A 13390-nucleotide genomic window follows, 5' to 3' on the forward strand; every position below is an offset into this window, starting at 1 on the left:
GCACCAGCTCCCCTGCAAAGTTGTTACTGCAGCCAGGGCCAGGTAGGATGTTCAAGTCAGTAATTTGTTAAATATTTCATGTCCTCTGATGTTTTGTCAGTCTTTCCGATACCTGATTCAGTTTGGTTAGGCTGTCAGGTGAAAAGAAGGCATCTCAGCACACTAATGTCACCCAAGCCAGAAGTTCTTTGTCTCCTTAACAATGCCCTTTTCAAATCCCTGTTGAGCAGCTAAACAAACTGGAATGCAGCAAAAAGAACTTCAAAAAAAGAGAAAAAAAGAGAAAAAAAATAATAAAGAAACAACCAAAACCCATAGTCTGCTTTTAATTAGCCTATAAACCATTCAGACCTCTCCAACTGTGCTGTCCAAAGAGGGAAAACAGAGGGCAAATTTACTCTCTCCTTGTAGACCTCATAGTAAAAAAATCTGTGTAAACAACATGAGCTTATTTGAATGGACTAGAAGTCCAGGCAAAAGCAACCATTCTACACAACACTGAAAAGCAGCATCCTTTGCAAAGCATCTTTTGCAAGGGCACATACAGTTTAGCTATTGTGATCAGAGCTCTGCTAGATTAAATAGGAATAAAAAAGACAGACATTGAGGCAGAGAGCCCCTTGAGCCTGGAGGTTTCTGACAACGGGAAGTGAATCCAAAATTTGTTGCACAACATCAGAAAGACCTTTGTTGCATTACATCATTACTTTACATGAGCGCACACTTCCATGATTACAAGTACACATGCAGAGTCAGTAAATGCCTCAAGTTTTTCCCAGTGTACCCGGCTGCACACACACTTTGCAATATCTGATGATATAGTTATACAATCACATACTGTTTTTAATCACAATATTAACTTTCTTGTTTTTCATGTGGCTGGACTCAGTTCTGTACTTTTCTATGCTAACAGCTTCATTTGACAACTTCTTTTTTTTTTTCAAACCTGATTTCCATGTATAAGACACAGGTTTAATTAATTTGTAATGTGGACCATCACAAACTTACCAGTGGGAATGCAAACTGTTCACATATACAGGTTGTTCACATATGAACTTGCATATCTTAATCACGTTTCATGATTCTTCAGATGTTCACTGGTCACAAGCTGAAAAAACAGCTATGATCACAGTGTCATACAGAAGCAGCTCACAAAAGCTATGCCTGGGCACCAGAACAGCACAGAAATGCTTGAGAGAAGAAAGATAAAGGGGTGGGGAAGGAAAAGCTGTAGTTTGCTTAGAAAGTTGACCCCTGCATATGTATAGACATTTATAGAAATGTTTGCAGAGGAAAAGAATTACTCAGCAAAAAGTGGTTAGTTCAAAGAATAAATTTTTACCATACAGTAATATGTAGCCAAGTTTCTAACTTGTCAACACCAGAACCAGCAATCCATAATCCATTGCCAATTCAGGGCAAAGGACGGCATCCACAGGCACTTTGTATTTCAGCCAGGTGGAAGATGTCCTTGTGCTCAAGCAGACTTGGGGTGAAGCAAAATTAAATTAAGAGCCTTAATGCACATAGTTTGCAAGCCACTGGAAAGCACATCACTGTAAAGCATCCAGCTCAATGATGTAATGGTTAGCAGAGACCCAGGAGGAAAAACAGCAGGCCAAGACCTTAGCAAAAGTCACAAGATTTTAGGAAGATAAGGGAGTAAAATTTCTTGAAAGATTAGGAAAATGTTCTTCTAATGAATACATAGAAAAACATGGACAAAGGGGCTTCTGTAGAAGTATCTGTGTATTTCACAGTCATATGCTATATCTGCATGACTGATACCCTGAAAAACCTCTGGGCTAGCAAAATTAGTGGTGTTCCTTCAAACTCACCTGTGTGACAACAGTTTAGTCTATCAAGAGGGAAACTGGGATGAGTGGACAGCTGTCCTGACTGAGATGCTTTCTCAGAAAAATCTGCTATAAGATACTGATAAAATCTGTGGGGTCATTTTGAGACCATACATATCAAAGAGGAGCCTGCAGGGCATTACCCAGGGCAAACCTGCAGCCATGTGGGAAAAGTGGTTTACATTTCCAGGGGATGGAGCAGGGATGCTGGTGTGACTTGTGGCTTGTGGCCACCCTCCCTCCCATCCACTGAGGAGCATACCAGCAGCAGCATCACACAGGGTCAGCTCTGCACAGCCCAGCGATGATCACTCTTTTCAGCAGCATGTGTTCTTTGATCCCTGCTTGCCTTGCTGTGTTATTAAGTCAGCAACCTGATGGATGTGCTGCACAGCCCATGTGTGAGGAAAGAGATGTCTCCCCTGAGGTCTGATGAGACATATATTCATGAGGGAAGAACCCAGAGGACAGCCTCAAGGTACCTCTCCTGCAGATAATATCACGGTTCTTGTTTTGTGCATGCTTATGCTACTCAAGGGATGCTCACCAAAGTGGATGAGAAAGTTCACAGTATGAGAAAGCACAGGACAAGTCCTTACTTACTTGAGGAGGGAGTTCGATCCTGCAAATTCTCCAGCACCTTGCATCTTTTGAAGCTTCCAGGCAGTCTGTGTGCATTTACATGACAACTTTTTAATGAGCAGCTGATGGCCACAGAGTTAAACACCTTGCAGAGCTGAGCCTTGGTATCAGTTAGAACTCTCATAAGAGGTCTCTGCTACTTGGAAGTCCCTCCACAGGCAAATATACAATTTAAAGGCCTGTACATTACTGATAAAAATAGGACAAGCACCATTTGCCCAGTTTCTCTGTCCACTTTAATTTATTGTCTAGTGTGTGAGTATCGCTGCTTTATACTCCTGTTAGAAATTAGAGAAGATGGAAATAAGAAGCAAAAGAAAAACAGATCTCTTGCAACAATAGGACTGAAATGAAGATGAAAAAGATGACAAGAGGAGAAACTCTGGTCCGTGAAAACACTCAATGCGTGTGGCTATCTTTGCAAAAGAGGTCCTTAGGGACACTTCACCAAGTGCTTGACTGAGTGGTGTCTGTGAAAAGTGATGGAGAAAGCAGTGGTAAATGTAAATCCAACATATATGACCAAAATACAGTGCTGTTTTCTTCTTGCCAAACTAGGGGTTGGATTTGTTTCTAGTGACTGGCACATAACATACATTTTTTCCTTTAGCTAGAAAAAAAGTTAGGTTTAAGGGTTTGTTTGTTGTTTTGTTTTTTTTTTTTTTATTTCCTTGAGGGAAAAACACAACAGTATGGACTTGAATTACAGTTGGTGAACTCAAATCATTTCCGCAGACCCCAAAATAGTTGGAGAGGTCAATTAAACTGCAAATTCCACAGGGCTCATCCATTTCTGAATGCAGCTTTCTTGAGCCAGAGGCAAACTGCCCCATTGCTTACAAAGTGATATTTATCTAATTTGTTACTAGAAAATCCTTGCAGGGAGAAAAAAAGAAAAATGCCAAACCCAGAACAAGAGCAGCAAGAGCCTCTGAAGCCCTGAGCAAGCATCAGCAAATTGGTGTCTGTTTGTCCCCATCACAGCAATATCAGAAAGATCAAAGCTTTTCTGGGTCAAATTCTGCTCTCATTTTCACTGGCATAAATGATGCCTCTGAAGCTGAGGGAATTGTTGGCTGACTGACTGACCCAGTGGACTCCAGGCAGAATTCGGGTCTCCTTGACCTGGCCAGGGCAGAGGAACGTGTCCCAGGCACACCACTAAGACATAGCAGCTGATAGTTTAACCATATTGAGAAATAACAAAATAGGCTCCCCTATCATTTTGCACCTAGCTCAGATTTGATCAGAGATATAAAATAAAGAAAGACATGTACACCCATTCTGGCTAAGTTTCTGAAATGTTATTCACACAATGTTTACCTCAGGAAAAACGATCCTGCCACTATCTTTGTACTTTATCTGTAGCGGTCTGTCTCTTCGCATACTTACACTCGCCATCACAGCTTCCAAGCATTCTCCTCTAATTAATCAAAAACTCCATCCTTTTGTTTCCTAGGTCACGAAGGAAGAACAGTAAGTTAAATAAAGATATCAGCTGAGCGTGGAAACTGGATTTCTACCCAAGGAGCCTAAGAATAGCACCATGATGCAGACAACATCAAAATTGATATGGTTTTATACACACAGAGGCAAACAGTTGAGTGTGAAGAATGTAAACAGTAGATAGAACTCTAACAGTGGTTTATCCAGCTCATTCTGTGTCTGTAAATATAGAAGTGTGTTGTGGCGGCTAAATTTATCCTAATGTAAGGAAACATGAACAAAGAGGCTGGTATTTGACAACTTCTATAGGCAACGTTAGGACATCCTGCGTGAATTATTTTGGGGCAGTTCATGATAACGTGGTACAGATTAGAGTTACCATTTCTGGAAAAATTAGGTCAGAATTATGTAGATAAGATGGAAAGAATTTCAGTAGCATTGTAGTATTTTCCTGACTTGAAGCCTGACTCACATGTTGAAGCTTTGTTTTATTGTATACCTTGTTTTGATATATAGTCAAAACAGCCTTTATCCACAGAAAAGAAAAACAAACTGGCTGAGCAAGAAAGAATTATACACAACACTGAATAAAAGCAAGTACAGCAAGCTTAATTTTGGAGAGACATAGCTGTCTTTTCCTGTGAAACTTTTTGCAGTATGAGAAATGACCGTGCTAAACCCAGGAAAAATCAGAGGAGGGATATACAATTTGGTAACAGCTCAGGAACAGGGCCTTTCCTTGCTCTTCATCTGACCTGGAATTTCATCTATACATGAGACATATTTTGTGACTTTTATAAGAGTATGGCCATGGTGGAAAGCAGTGGCCTTCTTTTCTATATGTGTTCATCCTTCTGAGATTTCATCCTGGATTAGAAAAACCTCTCACTTAAAAAGGAGATAGATTATGGCCGTGAAAGGTTTACTTTTCAAGAGATAAAGCGGGATTAGTTTTAGTCAGAAGAGTAAGAGTCCTGACTCTGCAGCCCTGCCTCTGCAATCAGCACGGTGTTTCCATTGGCTTCAGGTAGAATATTTTTTTCACTCAGGTCGTTTATCTTAAGTAAGAATGTAGTTTTATGCTGCCCCGTGTTCAGTGCCATAAACCCCAGCACATATCATGCCTCTCTTTTTTCGCTGGGGGTTCTGGCCTGAATTTTTTAATCTCTGCCATAGAGCTTGCTTTGAGAAGTAGCAAACCTCTGGGACAGATCCTGGTACTTGTATGTGAGCCAGCCTTAAGATAAAATGCTTCATCTCCCCTTTTGCTTATTCAGTCGGACAAACAGACTATTAACTCCTGGATTTTGGTCCAAGTCACTAACGCAAACCAGGATAATCTGCAGTTTATGCTCCTATGCCAGAAGGTAGATAGCGTGGGGACAGGGGCAGGGGCATATCCCCTTCTGCCCCTGACGTGTGTAAATGGGCCCCTGGAGCAAAGCTGGTCAACATGAAATGTCTTCAGCAGCTCTGCCCAAAGCCTGCAAGCTCCTGGCATCAGGACATCTCACTCTTCTTATAGTCTTTGCATTGCCACTCAGGCTCGGTACTGTGCGCTGTTTTGACTTTACCTTGCATGGTTCTGGGGACCATGCCTTCTCCAAAAGGCTTAGCAGGTGCCCTTCGCTACACAAAGCTGCAGCGTGAGCAAGCAAAGGAGTCAGTTTACGGAGGAGAAAGGAAAGGAGGGTGAAAGCCAGATGTGGAGGCCAGGCATCAGCACAGAAAACCCTAGAAGGAGCAGATTTATTTTTAGCATGATTTCGCAAGAATTCCTGAAGCAGCTGGCTCTGAATTTGAGCTACTAAAACCTATCCACAGCACCATTTCGCCCAGCCACCTACAAAATCCCAATAGCCAGTGTTGATAACAGTACAGGCTTTGCAGTGGTGCTCCTCCAGTCCCAGAATCACTCCTCTCCTCCTGCTCCCTCCTGGGAGAGAAAATTGGGATGGGGATGCTGATGAACCACCTCTTCCCTGGCAGGGGCACCCCACATCACCCGCTTGCCTGCTGCTTTGGCTGGGTGAGAGGCAGCAGCTTGAGTATTTGCTTATTTCCATAGCTGAAGGCAACTACTGGGACGGGAAGAAACTGAAAACCAGGGAGTATTAGTGAGGTCTCTTCACCCCTGACAGAGGTCATGGATTTGTCTGCATCCCGAGGAGCTCGTGCAGACAATGCAGGGATCAAAGGGTGGCTCCAGGGGCTGCATCCTGCCCTAGAGAGGCACAGGGACAACTTGGTTCCTTCCCGTGGCCTGGGCCAGGGTCTCTTGTCACACCCAGGCTGCCAGCACTCCACTGAATCACATAGCAGAACAGCCTGATGGAAAAGATAGTATGGGCTTCATTCAGCCTCATGGTGTTTGGGTGTGAAAAGTGCTGCAAACAAATGAATATTGAACAAGAAATCCAGAACAATTTCAGAAATTTTTAATGGTGACTGCTGTCAGTGTTTGTATCACACACCTTGTAAAAGATTAAAAACCATAAACCACTCAGTTTTATCCATGGACTAATTCTTGTGCTATTTTTCCCTATAGGATTGAAGATTATTAAATCAACTTATTTGCCTTAAGCATCTTTCCAGCTATAACCATTTTAGGCCAATGCTTGGAGACATGTGAAGTTTGACTATTGCTCTAGCTCTTTCCTGGGCTTTGGCCAGGCGCCATTGAAGTCTCCATCTTTAACTTGCACAGGCTGGGCTGAGACTTTTAGGATGGCATGGTAATAAGCAGCATAACAGTGCTCAGTCGAATATAGCCCACAAAGCAGCCACTAGTGTCCATTTTCTTCTCTAGTTCATCTATATCCAAGCCACAATTTGCCATATTTTCATGGCACAGTAAATCCAACATTAGGGTTTGTACTATTGGATGAATAGTCTCACATCAGCCATGTGAGACTGCTGCTCCAGGACAAATTTACTTGGCCAATTTGATTCATTATGAAGTTTTGATTAGCAAGCTTGAAGCTGGAACAAGTATTTAGTATTTCAAGTATTTTGGTGTTGTGATCTGGCTAATCTGACAGAAAGGCAATCGTGCACTCACTTCATCTGGGTCAGCTTTGTACATGGGTCAACCTACTTTTGTGATCATGGAGCCCCAGCTTATGGAAAAGCAGGGCATATGAAAAACAGGTCGATACAGTAATTAAAAATATTTATTTATGAAGATATTTACCTTGATAGGCATAAAGCATTTCCCAATTTCATACAGAAATACATAGAACATGCATAGACCAATATGGCCTACTTCAATGTGTATTCAACATGGTAAATATAATGAAGCATTTGTGTGAATATAAATACAAAACATAAAAAATAAGCACGTAAGATTCAACCTGTCAGCAAATTCAACAATGTGAACAAATTCCTGCTATAAACATTCACCCAATATTAGCCTTTTGACATAATTAAAAACAACCCTTTGCCTCAGAGCATTTTGACCAAACAAGCCACTGAATAAATCTCACAACAGCCTCTGGTACAATCCCACTTCAGTGCATTTTTGGTGGCATGTAAGACAAAACAACCTCTATCTTTAGAGCTTCAGTTAGCCAAATACCCTTGTTATGGGAAATCTAGTAGTGTCCTCTAGTTTTTGTTTTATGTTGAAGAGTCCTTTGGTATCCAAAACCAAAGGACTTTGACTATGCAAACAACCACATCATCTAACCCACATTCAGATAACTCTGGTTGTACAAGTAAACTAGACTTCTGAAAAAAGGCAAAGGGTTGCAGCTGATTAGCAAAGGCAATAACAAGGTGTAAAAATACTCTAGCAGGAGTGCAACAAACAGTACGCGAGGTAGACATGTATATATGCACAAAGTCCTGATTAAAGTAGTCCTGCGGCTTTCATTTTTGCATTTCAACCGAAAGACAGAGTTTTTTGCTTTGAAGTCTGTCCACTCAGATCTTGCTTTCTGTCCTTTCTAAGCACATCTGTGAGGTCTTCCTTGCAAGATGCTTTTGATGTGGACCCTGAAAACTGCCCAAGTGATGGGTAACATTCAAGAAGCAATATTGAAATGTTTCCTTCAGAAAGATGGCTTTTGGTGTATGGTACTGCGAACTCCCCTTCTCTACCCATCCATCTGAATTCCAAAATGATTACATCCTTTGCTTTTATACCTCCAAATAAGGAACTATCTTAGTGTTTTGCTCTGCTGCACAAACACTTGGACAGAGAAGCCCTTCACTGTCGTGGAATGTTAGAAGTCCAGAGAGAGTTTTGGTGATGCTTTGTAAGCGCATCTGATTTGGGTGATCTTCCCACTAGGATGCTTTCAGGCTTTCCCAGATGCTTTGCCTTTTGTTCGTCCTGTTATGTTTCAGTTTCCGGCCTTTCTGGAGCTCGGCCTTCAGCTTTGCAATACTGAAGGAAGCTTTGATACTGTTACCAATGGCTTCCAGTCTGCAAAAACAAGAAATATACATTTATTGTTACAATAATGAAGATGCACCTCCAGAATGCAGACATTCAGTTTTTATTAAGTAAGCCTCAGACTAGATTTCTGCTATGGGATACTCAGTAACTGCTGACTGCTATACCTCTGTCAGAATTAGGCTATCTTAGGCCACTCAAAATACTGGATTCAGAATTTAAATGCAAATATTAAAATAAGTTAAAATATTCATTCAAAGATAGATGCCCTAGACTTTCTTAAATAAGATTTATCCAGACAAGAGGTCTTTAGTGTTATTCTTTACAGCTGTTTTGTTTCTTTTAGGTAAACCTAATCCTGGTTCCAATGAATGGGTGCATTTTTCAAGTAAGTAAGTAAGCAAGGCCCATTTTCAAAAGTGATTTAAGACTTCCACGGCCTAAGTCTCACTAAAAATCATCAGGCTACCTGCTCCCATAAACCCTGTTCTGCTTTTGAAAATAGCACTAGAGAGTCTTCTTTTGTACGGGCGAACTTCTGCATGCCACACTTTTACATGGGTGTATGGTCAAACGCTGAGCGCCGGAGTTGATACAGCTGTGCTAACACTCTTCTTCAAAGCTGACTTCTCTGCGGGGTTCATGGCTGCACCAAGTGCACCGCATGTGTCTCTCAGCTGCACTGTGGAGTGATATTGCTGCCTGCTGCCACTCAGCTTATTATGCACAGACCTCAAAGGGCAGTCCTGAAGTCCTGATTTACTCCTGATCTCAAATATTAAATTGGGCTCAAATATTAATTTAGCCTTCATTTCCCCTTTCCTCAACCTTCTTGGAGTCATTACCATCACTAACATGCCATGTTCATTTTACACAGGTTTATCAGTCAGTGCAAGAGACAGGGCAGGTAGAAATCTGTCTCCTGCGTTCTAAAAAGCCAGCCACACCAGCCAGAAGAAACAATATATTCAAAATCTGGATAGACCAATAACTTTTTTTTTTCTCTGTAGTAAAATTGAGTAAAGTATCTAACAAAAGTAATTCAGACTCAATTTCATTTTAGAATAGTTGGGATGTAATATTTTGTATTCGTTAAGATAGTGCATGATTGCACTAAAATGACAGGATCTATTAATTTCTGCCAGTATTTAATAATTTTGTACTCTTCTGAAGTTCAGTGTATCTTTAGGCCAATAAATAAGACTGCTTCCTCTAGGGAAATAGAGGATGGTGGGCAGAGCTCAGCACCCCTGTCTTCACAAGCTAAGATGCCACTGCATGAACAAAAGCCCTCAAGATATCCTCACCCATTCCTCCAAAACCCTTAAACTGAAATCACCATGAAAGCCCATGCTGACTATGAAGCAGGTGAACTGTGCTCTCTATTGCTACTCTGGGGAACTACAACAGGATGAGAAGAAACTCACCGCTTCATTTTCCTGCTGTCAAGAAGCTGTCGGCTCATACATTTGGATCCGATGCAATTGCCAGATTTGTTGTGGTGACGAGAGGTTTTCTCCATTGTGGACTGAGCCCTGTTAAAAGTGAAAAGATGCTGCTGTTAAAAAAACACCCAAGCCTGCAGTCCACAAGGTGAGGCATTTCATCAACCACTTCTCAAGGCATGTAATAAGCAATCTTTCTGGGCCAAACCATAGTATGTATCATAGCAGCATAAGCATTCAGGTAGGAGGCAAGGCTTTGGGGAGATTATTCACTCAACAAGTGCTGAAGTGAGTAAGTCTACCGCAATCCATCCCTTTTACATGCATTGCCTTTTTAAAGAGCAGCAACAATAGACACACCAGAGATCTTTTCCTGTCTGGCAGAAGTTCAGACATTTCTTGTCCTTCTGGTCAGCACATCGGCATCTGCTGCTAGGTTCAGTGAGCATCTCTGGCATCTTGTCCTTCAGGGATCTTCTGGATCGAGAAGGGCCTCCAAGACCATACGGAACAGTCTTCCTATGATCAAAGAGACAACATGAAAGTCATTCAAATAATTCCACGGCTTCAAAACAGCAGGGCATTTTGGGCAATCTTATCAATGGAATGGATTGCATGAGCAAAGGTTGTGGGTTTGGAATGCATTTTTGACCATACTTTCTGTGCGAATGTTTCTGATGACCCTGCAACATATTCATTGGCACAGATACTGACAAGGCTAATGATCTTTTAATTATGATTTCATAAGGCTGCTGTGACTCCCTGTGCAATAGAAAGTAATAAAACCTCATCTCTTTGAACTTTGGTAACTGCCAACACTGAGAGAAGCAATAAGAGTCAGGAACAGATCCTCTCCACTCCAAGGAAACTCAGCAGCAGAACAAATCACCAAAGTCAGTGCTTGCAGCATTAGGTGAGGCTCTGGCTCACTACTTTTTGGAGAGGAGAGCACAGAAAGGGATACTGTACATAACTTTATTAAGACATAGGCTGCATTAATTTGCAGCAGAGAGCAGCGAGGAGCCGCCCTGTGTCAAAGTAAGCCTTCCAGCCTCCTAACTTGTTGGAAAGAAAAACGGTCAGGCAAATTGAGGCTGGCAAAATCATACTTTTGGTATTTTGTCTGCTTCTGATTCATAGCAAAAAGTATCCCGCAGCCCTTGCTGAGCAGCACCCAAAGGAAATACTCCTGCCCAGATTTTAGGAATGCAGGTGTGTTAGTGCTCTTAGGAGCTATCTCACCAAGCTAGGTGGTCAAATCCTGCTTGCTTTCTCTCCCGGTAAGCAGTCTCGTTGCTAAACTCAGAAAAGCAGGGGTGAAGAAGCAATAGCAGAGACCGTGCAAATAATTATTCCTTCCCCCGCTTCCCATTTCAGCAGGGGGTTTCATGGTTCTTAATTTTTCCCTTCCCCCCTGCCTTCTCCCAACCAAAGCTGAACCCAGCGCTCGGCAACTGCCGAAGCCCCAGCACGGTCCACTCACTCACTCGGGGGTGTTGATCCAGATGATGTCGAGGTGGCAGAAGTAGACGCACTCCTCGTCCAGCAGCGAAGAGCAGGAGCAGCGCCGGGCACGGCGGTGCGCGGCTGCGGCGGCAGCAGCGGAGGGCGGCACGGTGCCCGCCTCGGCTCCGGTGGCTGCAGGGAGGGAGCGGCAGAGCTCAGCACCCGCGGCAAAACACGCACCCCGCGCATCTCCGCCGGCAGCCCCTCCCGCCGCATCCCTCATCCTCCCCGGGCCGCCCTCCCCGGGGTCCCCGGTGGCGCTCCCCGCCAGCCGGCACGGAGCCCGGCTGCCCCCTGGCAGTCCACCCGCAAGGCCGGACCCAGGCGGCGGCGAGTGGCTGTGGGCCAGCACCTACCTGCCGGCAGCAGCTCTGGGAAGAGCACGAAGAGCAGCGAGACGATCATCTGGGAATAATCCATAGCAGGCAGCGGAGAGCGGACGGGAAAAAAAAAAAAAAAAAAAAAAAAAAGCGAGGGGGGCGAAGGAAAAAAAGGAAAAATTTAATAAATGAGAAAAAAAAGGACAGAGTCTCTCCCAGTGTCGGGACCGAGTGCAGTGTCCCGTTCTCTGCAGGGCACGGCGTTGGCGCAGGCAGCGGCTCGGTGCGCCCCGGCGCGTCTGGCTGGCGCGGCGGTCCCCGGCGCCCTTTTATAGCGAACCCCCATGGAGCGGGTAAACAGCCCCGGCGCTATTTTATCCCGAGACAATGTTATTCTGCTATTAGTCACCGCGCGGCAACGTGCGGGCCGAGATAAGGCCGGGCTGGAAAGGAAATCGCCTGCAAACTTCAGAGCAGCGGCGGCGGCGGCGGGCGGCCCGGGGGCGACCCCGGGGGCGGGGAACGGAGGGGCGGGGCGGGGGAGCGCCGGGGACGGACCGCTAGGGGGCGCCCTGCCGGGCCTGCCGCCTCGCACCTGAGGGCGAGCGGGGCCGTCTCAGCCGCCCGTCCCGGCGGCGGCCGGCGCGGCAGCATCGCCCTAACAACAGTAATTATTGTGATTGTTGTCAGCGCTGTTGTTGTTTGTTGTTGTTATTTTAACAGCGGGGCGGGCCGGGTATTGGTGGCGGTTTTTTCCGGCATGTTTTGTATTTGCTGCCGTGTGCTTCCACAGCTGTCGGCGTGGAAGGTGGACACTCGAGAAACGACCGCGGCAATGTCGTTGTACATCTCCTAACGGGGAAAGCCAGCCGCTGAATGTAAACTCAAGTGAACTCGGATGCCTGTGATCCGGCGCGGAGCCGTCGTTGCTGCAGAGCGTGCCAATTTCACCTATGATAAATAGATAAGGCTCTCTTGGTATTTGTAGTATTTCCGTGCACTGTGCTGTAATAATAGAAATGACCTTGGGTATCACAAAGACCGAGGCTGTTAACTGAAAGTTGCATTGTGATCCTTCAGGTGAATGGCCATTTTTTATTTTTTATTATTTTTTTAAAGTATCAAATTATACTGTGCTGCTGTATCGCAGCAGACAGGCTGTCTGCAACCATGCTGAGTCAGAATACAGGTCCATTTAGTTGGTATCCTTTCTCCCACAATGGCTGTTAGCAGATGGTATGAGAAAGAGTACAAGAAAGGAATGCAAGTGGAGACTAATCCTTTCCTTGGTGTAACCTCCCTGTTTCTAACGGGATGAAGTTTAGGGGCTTTCTGAGCAATAGGGAGCATTTAGACCATTATGCTGAATACACACCTGTGGCCCCATCCTCAGGTGGTTGTACCTTTTTACCGAAGATTCTCTAAAAACTGCACTATAAAACATCTGTGAGTGGAGAAAGCTGGGTTATACTATTTTATTTTATTTTATTTTATTTTATTTTATTTTATTTTATTTTATTTTATTTTATTTTATTTTTTACCTTTTCAGCGTGGGAGTTTGTTTTCCAGAGCAGGGATTTTATCCTGTGTATTATGTCTTGTGTATGTAGGGCAGCACTTACCAGAATACCAATGTATCTCTCTACCTGTGTGTGTGAATTGTTGCAGTTATGATAAAAATCTACCAGCAGAGGTCACCGAGCTACATCTAAAAAGTAATCATAGCCCACTGGAGTTATAAATGTTATCAGTATCCAAAAGTTGGGAAAGAAATGA

The 13390-nt window shown here is 43.9% G+C and overlaps 1 protein-coding gene across 1 annotated transcript; it reads right to left on the minus strand.

Annotated features, from left to right (window-relative positions):
- Positions 1-7099: 7099 nt before the first annotated feature.
- Positions 7100-12104, minus strand: EDN1 (endothelin 1). The gene is made up of 5 exons (XM_065052410.1): positions 11651-12104; positions 11276-11426; positions 10149-10307; positions 9771-9878; positions 7100-8373 (listed from the first exon to the last, which is right to left on the minus strand). The coding sequence occupies exons 1-5, from the start codon at positions 11712-11714 to the stop codon at positions 8235-8237; spliced, it is 621 nt and encodes a 206-aa protein (XP_064908482.1). The 5' UTR covers positions 11715-12104; the 3' UTR covers positions 7100-8234.
- Positions 12105-13390: the final 1286 nt, after the last annotated feature.

The sequence above is a fragment of the Columba livia genome, chromosome 2 (genome assembly GCF_036013475.1).
Source record: "Columba livia isolate bColLiv1 breed racing homer chromosome 2, bColLiv1.pat.W.v2, whole genome shotgun sequence".
Lineage (NCBI taxonomy): Eukaryota > Metazoa > Chordata > Aves > Columbiformes > Columbidae > Columba > Columba livia.

Coding starts and splice junctions, on each gene's coding strand:
- EDN1 (XM_065052410.1), bottom strand. CDS start 11,714: ATGGATTATTCCCAGATGATCGTCTCGCTGCTCTTCGTGCTCTTCCCA. Junction 11,427..11,650: donor CCCAGAGCTGCTGCCGGCAG/GTAGGTGCTGGC, acceptor CCCTCCCTGCAG/CCACCGGAGCCGAGGCGGGC. Junction 9,879..10,148: donor CAGACAGGAAAAGATCTCTG/GTGTGTCTATTG, acceptor CACTTTTAACAG/GGCTCAGTCCACAATGGAGA.